This window comes from Taurulus bubalis (genome assembly GCF_910589615.1).
Source record: "Taurulus bubalis genome assembly, chromosome: 2".
Lineage (NCBI taxonomy): Eukaryota > Metazoa > Chordata > Actinopteri > Perciformes > Cottidae > Taurulus > Taurulus bubalis.
The window spans coordinates 16951977-16968818 of NC_136590.1; the positions used below are offsets into that span (position 1 = coordinate 16951977).

Below are 16842 nucleotides of genomic sequence, written 5' to 3' on the forward strand. Positions count from 1 at the left end.
ACACTCACGCGGCTGATCGCCTGATCCTCCTGGCTGAGCTAACAACAAAAGTCAACCAGCAAATGGGTGGTGCTCTCTCTTTCAAAAAACAACAACATACTTTTCGTTACAATATAACACAACACTTGGCATAGTTAACGATGGCTCAGTTCCAGCATATTAATCTATGGTGAAGTACCAGAGAAAAAGTTAATAATACTGTGTTAGCACTTAGAGAAAGGTTCCCTGGTGTGTGCAGTCACGCACCGATGAGGTTATAATAACAAAATGCGAGAGCGAACAATCCCATTTGCACGGCTTGTATGCTAAATGCACGGTGAAAAGGTTCATCCACACCCCGAGACTCAAACAAGGAGCACGTATTAAACATGATGCAGGTCTTGCATACTGAATGCTTACAAGACGTCAGCTGCACGGATACAAACGTTAGGAAGGTATTTTTCACTGTGGATTACACCAATAACTTTCTCTCACTGTAGATACTCAACATATGGTTGCGTGATATCTTTTTTTTTTCTTCGAACAACTCATTCTCAGACACCCTTGAGCCAGCGATGTCAGCAGACGAGACCGGTGGAGAAAATCCATCTCCGCCCCATCTTTCACTCATCAGTCGTCACCACGTGCAGTGACCTCAGCAGAGGCTGCAGAGGTCAAGACTGCGCTGTCCGTCTCCGTTACCCTGTTCATGAATAAACAGAGGCCAGCGTATGGGTGTGCGTGTCCGTCAGGGCGATTATACACACACACACACACACACACACACACACACACACACACACACACACACACACACACACACACAGCGCTCACACAGCCTCGTGCCGACTCCACTGGCATAATTAGAAACATTTGGGATCATTTGCAAAGGGAACACGAGCTCTGATGGGATCCAGATGCACTACTGGGTTTCACCGAAATATAGGAACCCTTATTTACGAGGGGCCATTACTGGCTCCTCACCCAGGGAGACGAGTGTGTGTGTGTGTGTGTGTGTGTGTGTGTGTGTGTGTGTGTGTGTGTGTGTGTGTGTGTGTGTATGTGTGTGTAACTGTGTAGCTGTGTGTGTGTGTGCAGCCCGGTTCGTCCACATACTAAATTATTGTTTGTTGGTGGATCATCCATATTCAGGTCAGACTCAGTTTAATGGCTTTTGTTTTTGTGGGAAAACGAGGGTTTGTATTCATGGTGTATCTGAACATGTAGTCATGTGAGCCTAAAATAACTCTAAAGTAACTCTACTAAAAGCAGAAGAAGTTTGCCAACACACAGAAAAGTTCATTCATTTTAATGGTAGAGAAATGGCATTGTCAATTTTGTCATTTTAAAGATGCAACATACTTTTTGTGTCCTCAACAACATTTATACCCAAACATGTTTTACAGTTGGTTTTAGTTGTCTTCTTCTTCTTTAGTGTCAACAAAATTCCTCCTCTGGATTTCCTATGAAGGAGAAACAAAATCACACTATTACCTTTGTTTCCAAGGAATACTGTTAATTGCGCTTATTATTTTGGCGTTAGAGGCTTTTTTTTGTGTCTCTACTAACTTTTTTTATCTCAAGCATTAATGTTGAAGCATTCTAATAAAACATTGCAGACATGTACACAATGGTGTACGCTGTTCTTCTTTAAAGAGTAAATAAGTTTACAATTAATTCAATGTTATATAATGCACTGATGATTGCCGTTTGCCACACAAACAGGCCAAATGTTGTCCCTTTTAGCACTCTGCTGCTACCTTCTGGTTTAGAGATGAACTAGTAATAAAATATTATGGTTGCTTTATGGCAGCAGTTTAGATAAAAGTATGGATCTGAAATGTTCCATGCTATAAGAAAAAAAATGCTTATGTTTGAATATAACTCACAAGTCAAATTTAGCAGCTGGCAAAGTACTCAAAATCCCCTCTATGGTAGGTCCCACTACTGTAGGTTGGACACATTTTGCCATTATCACAAAATACCAACTTCGCTGGCAATAAACATGCACGTATTAAACATGTTTAATAATGCAATTAGGCTCCCTAATTATCCAGTTACTCACATTTTTATTTCACTATTGCCTCCACAAATCCATTCACACTTAGCGCCAATCTCTCCGCTCTCCTGCTCCACTGTTTCTTCGACGTGCTTGAAAAACAGAAAAAAAAACGAAATCTCACAGTTAGTTAGCAGCTCAAGACAAAGCAAACAGATCCAACATGTTGCGGTGAAGCACCATGTCATGTTCCGTCATGCCACATGGAGTGGCCTAATGTCATGTCACAGCATGTTGTGTCAGATGTCACGGTGTGCCCGCTGCTTCATGATTTCTTTAGTTGGTATTCGTGTCGGGCTCCAATTGAAAACTTCCTTTTCTCCATCGGGACTAATGAGTCTTTGTGACAATCACAATAAATAAAACTCCACTCTCTGGTCATCAAGAGGGTTACAACACGTTGCGTCAAATCACATCACATCGTGTCACACTGCAGATCGTCACTGACCTTTCAGCAGAGTCGGAGTCCATCGATAGGATCGGTTTGATGCACCGTTTCAAACACACATGGCATTCAGTCTCTCCTCCGTCTCCATCACCACTTCCTTTCTGGACAGGAAGCACAGTGTTGCTTCTGAACATCCCTTGATACTGGTGCTGTACGCCACTGTGACATCACTCATGTGCCAGTAAACTGATCAATGGAAGGAAGGATCCCTACAGAAAACAGACAAATGGGTTTGGAAATTATGTCGGTGTTAGCCAGTGGTTAAGTTACTGTACAGGCCTACCAGGCACAGTAGAATAAAGCGTAAAGAGAAACAAAAAAATCACAAAGAGACTAAAAGGAGACCAACAAATACAAGTAAAACAATCACACGACGAAAATAACAACCAAGAGACACAATGCAACTACAAAGAGACACAAAATGAGCACAAAGAGTAAAAAAACAACAACAAAGAGACACAAAATGAGCACAGAGAGACACAAAACCACTACGAAGGGACACAAAAAGACCACAAAGAGAGACAAAGCAACTAAAGAGATTCACAAGAATGAAGAAAATGAGCAAAAGCAACCACAAAGAGACACAAAGCAACTAAAAAGAGACACAAAACAACAACAAAAAAGAGGCTGAACAACTGTGTGTGTGTGTGTGTGTGTGTGTGTGTGTGTACCTGGAGCAGGTCGACTGAGAGTCAGCCGAACCTCAAGCGAGGAAGTCTTGAACAGCTTTAGCACCCTCTACAGACAGAAGAGAGACATTTTAACAGCAATACCACTCTTTGAAAATGCTCCATAACACGGGCATATATATATATATATATATATATATATATATATATATATATATATATATATATATATATATATATATATATATGTATAAAATACCTCTGAATGAATATAACTTCTGCATTAAAAGTTACATTTTATTGTTGTAGATGTTTAAGGTTGTGTTACTATTCACTACTTTAATACTGCTGGGTAGTTTAAGCTGCAGCAATGCATCATGGTCTATCAGATCATCATCACATTGCTGTCTTGTCAACCACATTTCAACTTTTTAACTGCCCTGTTTTCAGCTTTGTGACGATGCATTTTACAAATTATGGTTTTCACTGGAAAGGAGAGGAATCAAAACTGCCAATCTGAAAAGAAAAAAATATAGTAGTATTTGCCGTTGAGATGTAGAAGTATACAGTTGAATAAAATGGAAATACTCAATGTGTCAAACTGATAAACCATCGTGCAAATAAAACCAAGTAAATGAAAGAAAAGTCCATCTATTCGTAAAACCAAATCAAGGATTACTAATGAGATTAATAAAGACACATGAATAGACTTCATTTCAAATATGCACATACTGAATAGGACAGCTCCTTGAGCGGCTGGCCATCGATTGCCAACAGGACGTCTCCCTCCTGGATTCTGCCACTCTGCTGAGCTGGCTGGCCGGGGTAAAGCTGCTTTATCCGGACCATGCTGCCAAAGTCCCGAGTGGGCGGATCCAGCTCACACATTAGGAAGCTGAAGCCTAAGCTGTTGGCACTCTTAGTCAGCGTCACTTCTTGGGTGTTGTCTGGGGGTTCGGGAGGACACAGGCAGTAATAGGATAATGAGGAGGGCAAACACAGTACAGGCATATGGATCAGGTCAGGAATCAAAGGGAATAGGAAAGAGGAGGGGGAAGGGATGAAAAGGTAGGAAGCTGAGATGTTTAATTGAATCAATTCTGCTGCGATTTAAACTGAAATGCAAAAAAAACCCAGCAGAATTGATATTCAGTGTCAAGTCTCGGACCTCGTCACTCCCCACAAAGATGCACCGAAGCTTGGTTATGTTAACGATATTAACTTTACCACGTAGCCTCCAGGTGCCATGTAGTCATGGAGAAGTACATTTCAGCAGACCCCATGTTGTCTGCCTAAAAGCAGGACCTTATGCCATTTATTTATAAAAAATAAATAAATAGAAAAGGTATAAATATAAGGCATAGCCAGCAGCATAAAGATCGGAGACAGCGAAGCTCTGTCCTGAGTAAAGAATATCAGCCAACCGGTAAAACCCGCAAAAACTGCAACCTTTTGGTTTTTGTATGGATTAAACAAATGAGATGAAGCATGTTATTATGTGAGTTTTAGAGCTAAGCTAACTAGCTGCTGGTCGTGTAGCCGTATATTTACCAGAGAAATATACAAGTATTGATCGTTTCAGGTAACTCTCAACAAGAACACAAATAAACATATTTCCCAAAATGTCGTTTTATTCCTTTAAATATATATTTATTTATTTTTGCAGTAGCTGGCCTTGTTTAAAAAATATAGTCCAAAAAGTGGGTTAACTTAAGATAGAGCCAGAACAGATTCTCTTCATCACAGAATAATTATTTTGTCAAAACAGGAAAGGCATGGTATATCAAGAAATAAAAAAATGTAAACACATTCAAGATAAATATATCTTTACTTGCATGTGCTCTTTATCTTTCTGTAGATACGATGCAAGGCAACAGTACATTAAATTATCACATCATTTTTGATAAATAAAATGTTTTAATTCTGTAACAGATACATACTGTACATAAAAGAGCAGAATAACTGAAGGTTGGATTGATATTGTGACGGTTTAGGTGTCATCAGACATTGGCCTTTTTGGCCTCACTTGTATGTGTTGCGTGCCAAGATAATACAATGACTCTGCGTTACGTTAAAGCGCGCGACCTGTCTGCCTGTGTGAGAGGAGGCATGTAGAATGACGGATATAGGAGCACGGGCCGAAGGATAAGGGACCAGGGGGATAAGGAGGAGAAGGTCAAAGTCAGTAAGGAAGATCAGGATGAAGAGAAGGAAGTATGTGAAGGTTCACATTGAAGCCGCCATGGTCGGCTCTTAAAGCACAAAACAGCTTAGAGTCAACAGGCTCTCTGGCACAGGTTCGTCCTCAGTAACTGAGGCACATGCAGATTGATCTACAGGCAAAATTGTATTCATAATGGGAAGTTGGCATTTCTGTGCACCTCCCAGAAAGGGATCCTGGCCTTTCTTAGTTTGTTAGGGCACTTATTGTGCACATACATTAAGGGTCCATTGGTCTACATCTAAACTGAGTTCCCTACCTTCAGTGACGAAGCTGTAGGGCCGGTCAGAGATCACGTTTGGAGTAGTACTGACGGGCGAGCAGCTGTTGATCCTCAGCGGGCTGGTAGCTGGGCTGATGCTCTGATTGGATACACTGCTGAGGGTTTCTCCGCCAAGAGAACCCCTGGGTAGGTTTACCAACACCCTCTCCACAACCAATGTTACCAGCTAGAGAGGAGAAGAGAGAAAGCTAAGAATCACTAGCAACAGCTTTCTGCCCCGGTCTCAGGATCCGATTATAAAAATAAGTTGTAGCTTATGTTATGGCAGCGCAAACACATCTATAAAGTTTTGCAGTTTGTATCCATGTGGCAAAGTACACAATGGACTTAATGCCAATATGACGATTGTCAGGGGTGAGAGTCAGCTGAGCCAGAGGTCTTGTCAGGAGGGTTAAGCCCAGGCTCACAATGGCAATGCTATCATTATCAGGTGTAATGCTAGCACGTGAACGCTAGCACAACACACAGCTGAAATCAAAGTTTTGGACAATTTCCAATTTTGACCTGATGAAAAGACGAAACTTAAGGGGTCGCCAATTTGATTACAATTCATCTTGTTGGGACACAAATGCACGTACAAAGTTTTGTGGCAATGCATCCGGGAGTCGTTGAGTCATTTCACTCAAAACCATAAATATGGAGGCGCTAGAGGGAAAAGTCAGGTCGTCATCAAAGTCATAAGTGTTCATCCTCTCGGAGCCATAAATGTGCGTCTAAACTTCCGTGCCAATCCATCTTGTAGATAGTGATCATCATCATCAGCGTATACAGATAATCATTGGTCTCTAATAGGATTCTCACACTGACGTCATACAACATCAGTCACATGGCGTCCGTTACCTCCCCAGTTTGACTCAGACGCTCCACAGCCTGCCGGTAGGTGAAGCGCTGGAAGCTAATCCCATCCACCTCCAACAGTCTGTCACCTGTAACGGAGAAAGTTTGAGACAAATAAAGAAACAGATTCATTATTTTTCTCCTCTTTCTCCTAATTATTTATGATTTTTAATCATCACCTAAAGTCCAAAATGTACACATTTAATTTCCCAATCTTAATGACTGATGAATTTCCGTGACACAGTGTTGTTTGCACTCAGGGAGCTGTTATGGCTGCGGGGAAGACACTTAAAAATAAATCTAATGTGTTACATTGAATTATTTACTGCATGTAAAAAGTAATTAAAAATACATTAACATAATTTGTACCCTCCCTGGTTTTTCTCCCTGTTTTACTATTTACAATGTTATCTGAATGTGTTGTGTAATATGTTACGCATTATTGTTTGCTGGAAGAATAACGGATGCTTTATCCAAACAACACATGTTACCCTTCCAATAATCCTGTGTTCAAGATGCTCAGGGCTTTCAGATTTTGATGTCACGGTATAGAAATGCACTGGTCCACCGCTACGACCAGTAGGCAATTTGTTCATTACTAACAGGGGGACTGCCCCCTGTTAGTAAATTCATAAAGTGTCAAAGGAATCAATAAATGGCCTCGCTGGGTAAGCTTCACATGACTATAAACAGATTAAACATACCATTAATAAAGCAATTTGATAAGATTTCTCTCCATCGTGTTGATATTTAGCTGCTATACCTGAACGGACTCGCCCGTCTCTCTCTGCAGCCCCTCCCGGAACAAGGCTTCTTATGTAGATTCCTCCATTAGGAAGGATCGTGTCGACACCGCCCTGAAGGATTCACAATGAAACTTTGATTCAGAACATATCTGTGCCATACTGTTGTATAGCGCTGTGGTGATCAGTGTGAGTGAGGTAATCTAGACCAACCTGGGCCAACCTCTCTCCCTCCATAATCTTGTCAGATCTTAATGTGATTGAGTAGAGCAGATTTGTGTCCCACTGCTGGAGATGAGTTGCTGTACCTATTACACTGCCTGACTGCTCCTGTTTTCTGCTCATGTATTCTTTTACAGAGAACAGAAAGTTGTGTTTTTCTGCCTTCTGGCTAGCACTATTTTACATGTTGTCGATGTCAGTGATATAACATGTCAGAGATGTTTCATAAACTTACAGAGATGCTGATGCCCAGACTTCCTGATATCTTTCTGAGCTCCACAGTGATCTCCTCCGGTCTCATACAGTTCAGAGGGACGGACAAAGAGCAGCTGTCCTGAAACCAACACATATGGAAACGACACTCACTTCAGTCCTGTATCTCTGTATGTCCGAATGGATACACACCCACTGACCCATGCGACTATGTAGATTATTGCCATATATACAGTCACAAGTACACAATCTCCAGCACTAAATAAAGAAAAAGACGGAGTCGGAGGTACAGTAAGTTATATTGCTGACATTAATTATATATGGGGTCTAATAGGTTATAGACAATGGTGGGCCGTCAGGGCCTGCTAAGCCTTCTCTGCTGAAACATAAGAGAAGTTACAACATATTTAGTTTTTTACTTGGTGTAGTTGTTTTAACACTCAATGGCTGAAGGAGAAGGAGAAACGGACTTGGTGGCGGATTGACTGACGACGCCTTTCTCACGGAGGGTTATAGGCATGTTTGGCGGTGACGATCCTCCTTCTCGATGGCCATGGACGCCAGTGTCCATGGCCATCGAGAAGGACCTGTTACTAGAACTGAAGCGCACCGGTAAATTTCACAACTGCGTCATTGAACAGTTTGTTAACAAAGAGAGGCAGATGGACTCTTTAAGTGAACAGCTTTTTGTGTTTTTACATCTGCAGTAGCGTTGTGTTAATGTGTCTATGTTGTTGTTTATATTCTATAGTTAATATCGTTCCTTCTGATTGTGGCTCGTGCTCTTGAGTGTGCAGTGTTTTAGTGCCGAGGTTTTGTTAGATTGTTTTGTCATATTTTGTTATAACTAAATGTTCTTGTAAATTTGTTCTTGTTGATGTGGACTACATGCATTGTCCGTTAATGACGCAGCGTCCCGTCATGTACGTATTTATGTATACGATATCAGACGGCACAGAAGGCCCAGGTAGGAACTGCACGGCCCGCCACTGGTTATAGATTACTAAATGACCCTTTTAAGGATAAATAAATAAAGACACACTGCCACCATGATTCTACCTGTGCACCGAGGACTCGTGCTTCTCGGGGGACGTGAAGCCTGTTGCCAGTTTTCGGCGTCATCATGACCGAAACAATCTCATTTAAGCTGTCGTCCTGCGATCGGACGTCCGTCATTATTGTGGTTTGAGACTCACAATGCCGCAGCACAGGAGAGCGCACGTTGTTGGGGCTGAGGAGCACTGTGGATAGCAACAACAGAGCCAGTTAATGTTACCTCAAAATACTCACGTTTCTGAAATATGGTAAGAGATGCTATCTATTCTTCTCATTTATTTTGTCTGAAGGTGTAAATACGGATACAGGTAGTTTTTGTGCAGCTTTAATATATTAATATAACATATAATATACAGATTGTGTAATTACTCTCATCTAACTCTCGGCAAGAATGCAAATAAGCGTATTTGAAATTTATTTTAGCCACTATATTGTTTGTGTTATAAGCGAAAACATTGTGATATGTGTTGTTTTAGCATTTCAAATGCAAAGAGATGGAGAGAACACTTTCCTAACACTTGGAACATAATGTGTTTAACAACAGAAGGGTCTGAAGCTTTAACTGTCTAGTATGATGAAAGGTGGAGGATGGAATTAGTTTACACCCGTGCGAGCAAGATGAGTCAACAAAGACTGACATTTTGCACCAAGACAAACAAGTGTGATGATGACAAAAAAAAACTAAAATGTTGTCCATATTATCGCATATAACAATAGAGGGCAACACATTACACCCAGGGAGGCAGGCTAAAACCAATGAAAAAAGGCACTATGCTGCACAAAGAAGAGAAGAGACTTTCACATATTATTAATTCAGAACATGCATTAGTAGAACAGGCTAATTATTAAATCGCCAACATCACACGCAACAAAGTAGGGCAAGGGTCACAGCCACAGTATCATTACACACCAAACAATAACCACACACATGGAGCACCTTTTGGCTGTGAGATTATGAGCTGCACCTCCTCTGGGCTGCTCTGCATGACCTCTGCTGCCTTGCTGAATGTGACACCCTCCAGGCTGATGTGGTTCAGAGAGATCAGACGACCACCTGCGGGCAGAGGTCACAGTGAAATGGTGCCGGTGTCCAGTATCAGTGGAGTCTGAAGACCTCCCCACCACCTCTGAACCCACGTGTGACCCCCAAGGTGACCTTATCAAACAGTCACCTCCCAATCCCTCTCCGTCCTCCTTTGCACTTTCCCGCTACACATTCCTCTGCATCCATTTCCTTAAAAACAGAGGACGATGCTGGATGAATTCAAAAGAAAAAAAACTAATAATTGAACACACGTGAGGAGTACTGCATCAAAATGATACGGGCAAATCAGGAGGATAAGTTTCATTTCTAAATTGGAAAAAAAGAGCTCTGCCAAAATGGAATCTCCGTAATACATCGAAGACAGTGTTGCTGAGGAAGTAGAAATGTTCACATGATCCTTTACCTGATCGGATGCGTCCATCCTTATCAGCGGGTCCACCAGGCACAATGGAAGCGACAAAGATGCCCAAGTCATAGTGGCCCACGGTGTCCTCTCCCACTATCACTACACCTGTGTGAGCACAAACCACAGATGTGTTGAGAGAAGACCAACATGCATGCCTTGTAATGCGCCTCTCCATCCCCTCGTAGAAGAGAGAGTGCATGGGCACTCCCCCTATTAGTAATGAACATTTTGCCTACTGGTCGTAACGGTGGACCAGTGCATTTCTATACCGTGACATCAAAATCTGAACAAACTCCCCAAGGGGCTCACATCAATCTTCTCTGTTGTTTGCGATCAGCTTACCCAGGCCAAGCTTCGGGTCTTTCTTTAAGTTAACACATATGACTTCTCTCTCTGGCAATGACCCCAGTTTTGTTGGGCTTTCTGTAAGACACAAAAAAGAACGCCACGTAAAAAAGAAGAAGCTGCAGAGACGTTGTTGATTGTGCGGCTCGTTTGTGGGCCCGGTCAGGCAGAGACAACCAGCATGTGCTCGGCCGTACCTTTGGCAGCTGGGGAGTCAGAGGGGGCTTCGGATCCGCTTCTCTGAGAACAGGCTGGGGAACGCATACCGGTGCTGCTGCGCTGACTGCTGGAGCCGGTACTGCAGACGAAACGCGGAAAACCAATGTGATGATACAGATAATGAGTCATTACGCAATAATGCTGAGAACAAGTGCTTTTTTATGTTTGGAATAAGCAGAAGAAGAACTGAAATCAGCATGAGCTGCTCGACGACTAAGCTACCTCTGCTCATTAAGGAGCTGCTGTTTAATGCGCGCCTCGATCCTGGCTGTGACGTCATCACACAGCTTGTTCAGGGACCCATCCTGAGGCGTGGTTAGTCCGCTGTCATCCTGTGGCGTCTCCGAACAGGAGGAGGACTTGAGCCGGCTGCTCTGAGCGCGGCACGCTGCAGCGTACTGCACGATGTTCTCCTCTGGAGGTAACGAAAAAGAAACATGGAAGAGTTAGTCAGTCCTTCCAATGATGTCTCCTGAGGTCTGCAGAAAATGGCACTCGGCTGGATATACAACTCCAAAAGCTTTGGCAATGGCCATGGTGCAGCAACTGACCTGAGATCAGGTTGTGGCTAAGCTGGCGGGAGCTCATCTCATTGTTGAACTTGTGTTGGGCGGAACAGAGGTTACACAGATATTTGGCTATCTTCGATCTCTCTGCGATAAAGATGTGCTTCTTTTTGCTGACACGGCTCTCTATCACAAATTTACGCCTCTGCAGGAACACGGAGGAAAGGTTGTTAGGGAACCATATTTGGCAGCTATTCTATTCAGAATTCACATTGCGAGAAGAATTAAATCGCCATCCCTCCACTCACATTAGAGGAGATGGTTGCTGCCTCCCTCCAATAGAAAGTCTGACTGGTGGATCGGCAGCCATCTTTAACCTCGAAGACGATGACTCCTTTGGCACAAACGCCGAGCATGATCTCTCCTTCTAAAGGCTTTTTCTCACGAATCACGCGGTGGAACAAAACGCCGTATTCAGGCAACTGTTGACACACCTAAAAGGGCCAAACAGAGAGTGGTGACTGTGCTTCATGAGTTATTATTGGCCGTCATAGTTGTAACATAGATGTGAATTTCCATTATCAAATTGGACTATTTTGCCACCTTGAGGAACTCGAGTTCTGATTCGGCGGTGAGCATCTGAGCGTTGTTGGTGTGAAGTCGTAGCAGCTCCCCCTGGATGTAAGGCAAGGCGCGCTTCTCCATCACGCTCTTGGAGACATACTGATCAGGGCGGTAGTAGTTTTTGCCGTACACCTAAACACAACAAATCAAAACCTGTCATTTAGAGAAACTTGAACGTTGCCTTTCCAGTAATTATGCTATGCCATTGCGGCGACATTTACATTATATGGCAATGTTTAAAAATGTTGTTCAGTTCGGGGCACCTTTTAAAAATATTTATTTTTATTGGATTCATTTGATATGTTCTGTTCAAATTTGTGACACACAACCTCCGGCATGCAGTCTCCACACTCTGTCTGCAGGGCCAGGGCTCCCAGGTACAGGGCCGTCTCCTCATGGCAGGACAGCCGGTCCTCCAAGAGGTCTCTCCTGAGCTGGAGGTAATGCTGGTGGCGGGTCTGCTGGTGCCTGATAGAGAAGGCCGCACATGTTTAAAGGATTCGACTTTGCAAGACACATTTTGTCGGTTTCTCTCTCTCTCTACTAGAGAGAGAGAGAGAGAGAGAGAGAGAATGAGAAATACTCACAATAGAGAAATGTCATTGACAAAAAATTTGACCCTGAAAAAAAGGACAAAGGTGGTTGTAGGCACTTTCTTCCAGCTATCTGGGGCAACTTTGGAAATCTTGGTGTCATTGTCCACAAAAAAAAACTCATTATCTGACCAGAGAATAGAGAAAAGAACACACACACAAATGATGAGTTGGCAGAAATAATGTATGACTTCTAATCTACCCACACCACAGACAACAGGCTTTTTGGTATGTGCATGTCTTCCCACTAGGATGTAACGTATCAACAAATGACACCACTTACATAACCTCAAAATGCTCAGTGTGTTCAGATACATTTCTATTAAAAATGCAACAATCAGACAGAAATAGAGCCCTTCAGAAAGACTCCCTCTTTACCGTCAATAAACGCAAGGCCAAAGTAGAAATGTTCCACCAGGTTGAAGTGAGCCACAATCATGTCAAAGACGTCCCCTCCTCTGGACTTCACCTCACACTTGACCAGGATGCTCTGGCTGTTTGGCATCAACACACTCAGCTCTCTCTGAGTGGTTGGAGATTTTCCTTTCTTTGTCTACAAAAGGGAGAACATTATTTTTTTTAGGACAGAATTTGAAAAAATCAGATGGTTGCTGAATATGTTCAGGGTGAGAAATGATCCATGCATAACCACTGTCAATTGCTCCAACATCTCACAGCAACTCTTTATAATTTAATTTCTATTTTCCTGAACTCACCACGATGGAGCCGGGCAGCTCCAAGACGACCAGCGGCTCATCTAACATTCTAATAAACTCCGGACCCATGTCCTGTAACAGCGGACGGATCATAAAAGATAAGGTTTTGACAACAAATGTGATGAGCTATATACGTTATTAATATTACATAATAATAACCCGGCTTACCTTCACTTTCCTGTCACTGAGACTCATCGTGGATTCGAACTGTGCGAGAGATCTCGAGACGGCTTTGCGGCTACCGTCCATGTACGGACTGCAGGGGCCGCGGTTCAGCTGCTGCCAGCTGCCGTATCGCTCCCTGTGATGACATCCCGAGGGAATCCTGGGAAAAACGAGTTTTACATCCTCAGTCTGATGAGAGTCGAGATCTATCAATCAAACATTACACATTTCTTTTCATTCTCCTCTGGGGAGTTTTGCCTTCCCAGCACTGTCTTTTTACTTTCTGTTATAGCTTTTTGTCTTTTCAGCAACATGTAAAGCTCAACTTGAATTTGGTTGATTGCAATGTTGTTTATACTGTGTCTTCTTTTTGTGCCTTAAACCTGTAAATGGGTCAAGAACAATGTGCTAAAAATATATATATATTTATGATAATGATGTTAGAAGATGTGTAATGCTTCATACCCAGATGGCTCGCATGGATAAGATGCTCCGGAGAATGTTCTAGAAATCTTCCTGTTCAGCGCCCATGATGAGCCCCCTGAAAAACAAATTGGTATGCAATATTTATATAGTACTTATATTATGGCTTTCACAGTTGGGTTGGTAAATGTCTAAAAACTTTATGTTTTTTGAGTGAGATGAGAAGATTGTTACAACCTTCATGTCTGAGATGGTGCCCCTCTTCTCATCTAACTCTGCAATAAAAGTGAATAAGCATATTTCGTAAAATGCTGAACTATTGCTTCAAAGTGACATCACATTTAGTCGTCCCTTTTTGTCGTTCAACAAGCAAAGGTGCAGGACAAAAGTCGTGTTTATGTTTTCTAAGTTATATAAGAAGGAGACTTTAGTAGGAAAGTTAACGTGGGTTGTACTCCCCCCCCACCCTTTGGTTTCAGATTTCTTTTTTCCCTCAAGGAAGAACAAAGGACAAGTGGTTTTACAGAGCAGATATATGAACGCTCTCGCAGACAGTTTAATTCCAGTTGGACTTTACATCTGACAGATGGGATCAGTTTCTTACTGTGTAATCGGTCCCTGATCATTTGACTGCGGTCTATTAGCCGAGATCCATTTTCAGCCATGGACACATGATCAACCTGCAAAGACATCACTGTCCAGGTCAAGGAAATAAGCAGAGTGCAATCAGTAGACTCAAAAAGAAAAGAAAAAACCCAAACCTCAAAACCAAACATGACCTCCTCCCCTGAGCAGCTGAAACCAAGCCAACACCACCCACTCATCCACCCACTCACTGAGTTTCTGTAGACATCTTCTACCAGCTGCCGGATGAGCCGATCGGCCGGAGGCAGCATCAAGGCCCTGTGGTGGAGCTCGCAGGTCTCCAGCACCGTCAGCAGGTCGGTCCGCCGGATCACCATGTCCTCGCACATGCTCAGCAGCAAACCCTCCAGCGCTGCACTCAGCTGGACCGGCTGGGAGGAAAACAAGTGACGGTAAAATGTCTGATAACGCAAAAGTACTACGAATATGCAAGAATGAGGTGGAGCAAGAGGTAAAAGAAAAAGGGAGGATGGTACCTGGTTTTGAGGTAGATGATAATCAACACACCAATAAAGAGTCATCCCCAGTGAGTACACAACCATCTGAGGAGAGCATTAATAAGGAAGTGATTAAGACGTTAATACGCTCTACTATAAGGATGCTCCTTTATGTGCGGAGCTCATGCTATTAATTGACATTCGCTGGCTGATTAAAGTTAACTTCACACACAATCTTTGGACAGTTAAAATCAGGAGACATGGGATATTACTCCTCTCCAAGCAAAGCGCTATCCAAGGATACTGTGGACTATTTAAAAATAGCAAGTTACATGGACCTGATTTCTTCTTATGTCAAGATGTCTTGGTGGTCAAACCTTTTAACTTGTGTCCTCCTAAAAGAAAGTATTTTCTGTCTCATTTTCAGCAGTGACATTTACAAAATTGGATCCTTCCCTAATCCCATTAATCCCCTAATGACCCCTCAGATTTATTTTTTCCCGGGGTCCCAACCCCCCCAGGATTGGAACCCGCTTGCCCACGTCATGACATTTTGCAGCAGATGTCCTCACAACAAGTGCAAGTTTTTCCCAACCTTTTCGGCTGCAGTCCTGGTGGAAGCAGCCTGACCCTGCTGGATCTCAGGAGCTGTGAAGGAGGCCCCGTCTTCGTATCGGGCACAGCTCTTGAAGGCCAGGCTCCCATTGGCGGACAGCAGCACCGAGCCTGGGCTCAGCACACTGCACATGTTGCCCGAACCTGAGCGGAAAGCGCAACACAAACTGGTGACATTTACTCCAGTCTGTTTGCTGTGCTATTTCGCAGTGTTTCAACGTCTTTGGATGCTGCCTGAGAAAAGAGCCCTGTGCAGACAGGTGGAATCTGGAGGAAATGGGAACTGATGAGCGGTTACCTTTTTTGGAAATGGCCAGTAAGGCCTCAGTGGTGGCGAGCAGCAGACACCAGACCTCATCCTCATCCAGTTTCGAACCCCGGCCGTCCAACACTTCTGCCAGGGTCACAAAAGTACCCATCCTGCTGACACACACACACACAGACACACACACACGCGCGCGCGCGCGCACACACACACACACACACACACACACACACACACACACACACACACACACACACACACACACACACACACACACACACACACAAACTCAGGTTGAAAGACTGTCCTGCTGTATTACGTGTGGAGTTTCTGTACTGCAATTGAATTATTTATCTACATTAAAAAGCAATATCTTTTAAATATGTATGCGTTACCTGGATTACCACCGTTGCGTACGGTAACATACATACATTGCACGGTGTCATTTCTTAGCCTGAATGTCCTCACGGGCTGGAATCCCACCACTAAGTACGTCTGACACAATTAACATTCAGAGGTCAGAGGTCGGAGATTGAGATAGACAAGCTTAAGGTTGAGTGGATTTAGATTTTTAAAAATCTAACAGTTTTTGATTTGCTTTCATGTTTAGAATACAGCCATCTCTACTGACCACATCTAGTTTCTTTTTCTATTTTCTATATATAAAAAGAAAACTAGCAAACATGCAGAATGGACAGCAACAGCTACCTTTTTGTTTGACCAGATTAATGACGATAGGACAACCGAAAACACATTATATTTGTGCTTTATGTGCTTTTTTGTTTTTTAATTTTGCTTGTACCAGTTCTGTCTGTTCCGTCGAGCCTGCGAGGATCGCTTATGGCACAAAACAGGAAGAAGGGCGAACAGATGAACAAATCCCTCTGAAATATTAGCTTGTTTCTCGGTAACCACAGCAACCTGCAAGTGTTCATTAATTGTTTCACAATCAGATTAACATGGATGTCGCCTCCAGAAGGAGTCTCATTATAACATTCTCATTCCTTATATTAGAGGATACCAGAAAACGGAAGAATCTTTATTGTTTTCCTGTTTAACTCTGCTCTGATAACCAGGTGCACTTTTGATTCACCTAGACAACCTCGTTGGCAGCAATCAGTAAAGGCAATGCAGACATTTTGACTCGT

General features: G+C 42.9%; 1 protein-coding gene and 1 long non-coding RNA gene across 2 annotated transcripts; both read right to left on the bottom strand.

Moving 5' to 3' along the window:
* Nucleotides 1–1303: 1303 nt before the first annotated feature.
* LOC306733257 lies at nt 1304–2592 on the bottom strand. Its single transcript, XR_013770941.1, has 3 exons — nt 2487–2592; nt 2045–2130; nt 1304–1442 (listed from the first exon to the last, which is right to left on the bottom strand). It is a non-coding gene; the product is annotated as an uncharacterized lncRNA (long non-coding RNA).
* A 1-nt stretch (nt 2593) lies between these two features.
* Nucleotides 2594–15848, bottom strand: frmpd2 (FERM and PDZ domain containing 2; the record flags this gene model as incomplete). The annotated part of the gene is made up of 27 exons (XM_079237767.1): nt 2594–2695; nt 3158–3224; nt 3848–4062; nt 5596–5785; nt 6460–6545; nt 7220–7313; nt 7657–7755; nt 8694–8875; nt 9628–9744; nt 10139–10246; nt 10484–10564; nt 10684–10784; nt 10928–11120; nt 11257–11416; nt 11520–11705; nt 11815–11967; nt 12165–12303; nt 12423–12555; nt 12807–12981; nt 13145–13216; nt 13313–13469; nt 13775–13850; nt 14337–14412; nt 14569–14748; nt 14854–14919; nt 15410–15573; nt 15728–15848. 27 exons carry the CDS (start codon nt 15846–15848, stop codon nt 2658–2660), a joined length of 3429 nt encoding a protein of 1142 aa, XP_079093893.1. The 3' UTR covers nt 2594–2657.
* Between the last annotated feature and the right edge of the window lie 994 nt (nt 15849–16842).